General features: G+C 31.7%; 1 protein-coding gene across 1 annotated transcript; it reads right to left on the bottom strand.

Moving 5' to 3' along the window:
- Positions 1-1254: 1254 nt before the first annotated feature.
- Positions 1255-3577, bottom strand: LOC110104581 (auxin-induced protein 22D). Its single transcript, XM_020833754.2, has 4 exons — positions 3347-3577; positions 2960-3180; positions 1846-1948; positions 1255-1719 (listed from the first exon to the last, which is right to left on the bottom strand). The coding sequence occupies exons 1-4, from the start codon at positions 3481-3483 to the stop codon at positions 1644-1646; spliced, it is 537 nt and encodes a 178-aa protein (XP_020689413.1). The 5' UTR covers positions 3484-3577; the 3' UTR covers positions 1255-1643.
- Between the last annotated feature and the right edge of the window lie 429 nt (positions 3578-4006).

Here is a 4006-nt window from a genome sequence, read left to right as displayed (position 1 = left end):
AAAAAGGAGTACTTTAAGTAACCAGCCACCCGCTAAACTGGTGACTTTGTTTAATTTAAAAAAAATTTCCCGTTGGTTAAAAAATTACCCATTGCTGAGAGAGGTCTCTTTTTAGTGGCTTCATATCAAATCGTACTCATCATATGTTTTTGCCATTATTTTAAAGCAATGCAAATACACTTAAAATAATAATAATAATAATAACATCAATCATCTAATACAAGCGAAGCATAATAAATTTATATGTAACAAAACATAAAGTTTTATAATTTGAACATATAATGCAATACAAGATTTAAATACTTGAAAAGAAATCTTGAATAATATAAGATAAAATTACAATTTTTAACCAAGAGATCTTCATATTCTTGATGGGATCTAGTATTACCAGGATTTTGCTGCATATGTCATTTAATAACTCATCATTCTTGTGATTCCATGCTACTATATGGTCTTCAACCTCACCAAGTTCTACAAATTTATATCATAAATTTACATCTTAAGCTATTTCTTCGTCATCTTTTTCAATCATTTACTACACTCAAAACACATTCCCTAAAGTGATTTTGATTCTACAAATCAATTAAAACTAATCCAAATTGGACCAGTCTAAGAATTCCTTTAACCATACTCCTCCAAATCCCCAATATTTGTATAAAAAAACTTTAGATTGCATGCTTCATTAGCTAAAAAATATATTCATGAGTATTTTATTAACTAATTCCAAAAATATTATTTCTTATATTTGTTAAAGTCATCCTTGGGGCTATCTCGTACGTAATTTCTACGGGGTGGAGACGATAAGTTCGGTCCATAAATTTTTTCTTCCTTTTACCACATTTCGCTCAAAGGGATGAAGGGAGATAGTGCATCAAATTATTCGCAAGGGCCAACTTGATCCTCTTTACTAGGGATCCCATATGAGAAAGTCTTTTTAGACCTAGCTCTATAGGAGAGAGTTAAAAATTATGAAGGCTTAGTTTAGGACAACATTCTCAATGCTTTCTAAAGCAACTTTTTGATAAAAATATTTTTTATTCATAAAATTTTTATACTAAAAAATTACTTTAGAAAGCAATAAAAAAACTGTCACAAACAAAACTTAATTTTAATGTTACATAAAAGAATTAAATGCAATGATACTAAATAGGATTTTCAGATATTAAATGTATAAATAGAATAAGTTTAAATATTATACATATAAATATCATTAAACTCTTTTATCTTTCTACACTTGCATGGCATATAATCAAATTAAAGTAATTTCCAACAGTAATATTGATCACAGTCATTATTACAAAACAAATCAAGCATGATGACACTCTTACAATGAGAAAATATATATTTATAAAGTATTTTTCTTATATTAAATCCCTCTAACACTTCACTTATTTCAATCCTCCATTGTTCTCTGTGAATAATTCCATTACTTAAGCCTTCCTTCATAAATCTCATAGCTGACACCATTTTTATAAAAGAAATTTGAAACAAAACAAATAGTAACATTTGCATATTTTGGCTTCCGTTTGGGACGGCTTTTTTAGTGCATTATGAAACAACTATTTAGTACAAAAATTATACTAAAAAACTGCTTCAAAAAGAAGTAAAAAAACCGTCCCAAACGAAACCTTACTGTATTTTTCTCAAGGGCTGGAAGCCAACCCCTTTGCTTCAAATCCCTTCATTATTCTGAGCCTCCTGCAGGAGGAAATGAACATCCTGCAAATAATTTGTGGAAAAATAAATTAATTTTTTTATTAATTTATATCATTAAAAAGAAAATATATATAATAAAATGAATGAAAAAATAAATTATGAAATAAAGAAAATGGTATATGAGCTTACTCCCATGGGACATCTCCAGCCAACATCCAATCCTCTTCTTTATCTTCATATGCAATTGCATACTCAGTTCCACTGCTTGCTTCTGCCTCTGAACTCTCACATTCTTAAGAAAAATAAAAATAAAAATATAATAATTAGTAAATTATATTGATATCATGCTTTCTGAAGTTCATTTGCAAATATTATTTTATTATTATATTAAAATAAATTCAATAATTTTCTTTAAAAAAATTCAAATGGTTCTTTATTGATCTATTTGGGACAGTTGCAGTATTTTATAAAGCATAATATATAGCAGTTGTGAGAAAAGTAAATTTGTTGAAAGCTATGAATATTATAAATATGTTCATTGTTTTTTACATTTGAGTTAATTAAGGCAAATTCATACCGACATCACATACACAAGTTTCGAATCCAAGATCTTTTCGTTGATCGCTAAGGGCATCTCCAACCGAAAAACTCAAATTTCGCTCAAAAATACAGTAATACACAAAAATGCAGAAACTCTTCTCCAATTGAACTAAATTTTCTAACACCAAAAAAGAATTTTCCTTGTATATTCTTTCTCATACTTTATTTAATATAATTTTAATCATATATTTATATTAAAAAAAAAACATATAACGGGTGAATAGTGAGAATTCACCCGCAAGAAAATAGCAAAAAGTTTGGCGTTCGGCTGAAGCGTCCGAACGACGTTGTACACATGTTTGACGTTCGATTGGAGAATGTCTAAAGCTCCTAACAAATAGATCGAGAGATGAGTTGTGTAATATGTTCAAATCTAAACAATCTAACAATTTTTTTCTTTATAGCTACCACACATGAACAACTATAGTTATAAAAAGTATCTTCTAATAAAAAAAAAACTTAGATTGCAACAAAAGGGCAAAAAATAATCTCTAAATAAAATTATGATTACGATCTGAAAAATAAAATTGTGAGAAAACTATCGAAATAAATCCTAAATGTGTATTGCTGCATGAAAATTTAGGAGAAATTTTTCTTGAAGAAACCTAATTAGATCCTTAATCAACCCTTGATCATAAGATAAAACAATTCTTTTTCTTTTTTTTTTAACTGAGAAATCATTATTTTAGATATATATTCTCACCTAAGGAAAAAGAGAAGCATTTGAACATATCTTCCAATGAATCTCTAAGCTCCTTATAACCCTTATAGTTCTTGAGATCTATTTTCCTCAAGTAAGGCGCCCCATCCATGCTGACTTTCACCAAGATTCCGCCGCCGGCGACCTCCGCCGCCTCCGATCGCCTGGCATGGAAACCGTTCCTTCTGTTCGATCTCACCGGCGGCCACCCAACCACTTGCGCCCTACAAGATACAAAATAAAATTAGAAAATTTCCAAATTTTCTATCAAAATTAAAAATTGCACAATATAAATAATGCAAAATTAAATTTTGATCACAAATTTAGAAAATAGATTTTCGATTTGCAGCTCTGAATAATTGAACCAAAAATAAAAAATAAAAAACTCACTTAGCAGAGGACCTCTCGATCTCAGAATCCTCAGTCAACGCTCGTTTGTTGAACTTCGAAGCCGCTGCAGTTAGGTCGATTCCCGGCAGGCCGAGCCTTAGCTCGGTGTCTTCGAGATTATCGCAGTTGCCTTGCATCCTTGCCGAGGAAGGTAATATTAGGGTTCCGGTGATCGCCGGAGTTGAGCTTTGTGAGGGTAAAAGAGAAGGAGTTAAGGAGTTTGTGGTCCTTTAGAAGAAGACTTATAGGGTTGGCCGGAAGGAATAATGAATGATCGCTGCAGGGGAGAGACGGGCAGGGGCAGTAGGGCCGGTCGAGCAGTTGGGGGACATGGTGGAGAGGAATGCCGGTTCATGTCGGGGCAGCCTGGGTCGGTGGATCCGGCGGTTGGACCGGAGGGGACAATGGAGATTTAGTACTGGACCGGCAGGCCATGTGGGTGGGGCCGGGGATGGTTGGGTGGGTGGTGATAGGGATCTCGTGATTGAGAAATGCACTTCTCATCCACTAATATTAATGTTATTTTTATTTGAATATTTTCAAAGCAGTTTAAATTAGAGTTTTTTTAAGGACTTTTACTATTTAATTTTCCACATGACAATTATAATTTTATTTGATTATTATTTTTTATTTATTTTAAAAAAATATATATTAGACAAT

Source organism: Dendrobium catenatum, unplaced genomic scaffold (assembly GCF_001605985.2).
Source record: "Dendrobium catenatum unplaced genomic scaffold, ASM160598v2 fragScaff_scaffold_626, whole genome shotgun sequence".
In the NCBI taxonomy this organism is placed as follows: Eukaryota; Viridiplantae; Streptophyta; class Magnoliopsida; order Asparagales; family Orchidaceae; genus Dendrobium; species Dendrobium catenatum.
Note: the sequence above shows the minus strand (reverse complement) of the source record. Positions and strands in the feature narration are given on the sequence as shown.

What these genes read in the sequence shown, in the direction of transcription:
- LOC110104581 (XM_020833754.2), bottom strand. Translation starts at nt 3,483, where the DNA reads ATGCAAGGCAACTGCGATAATCTCGAAGACACCGAGCTAAGGCTCGGC. An exon ending in ATGCTTCTCTTTTTCCTTAG is followed by an intron (nt 1,949 to 2,959) that starts GTGAGAATATAT and finishes ATTTTTCTTAAG; the next exon opens with AATGTGAGAGTTCAGAGGCA. An exon ending in GCTGGAGATGTCCCATGGGA is followed by an intron (nt 1,720 to 1,845) that starts GTAAGCTCATAT and finishes AATTATTTGCAG; the next exon opens with GATGTTCATTTCCTCCTGCA.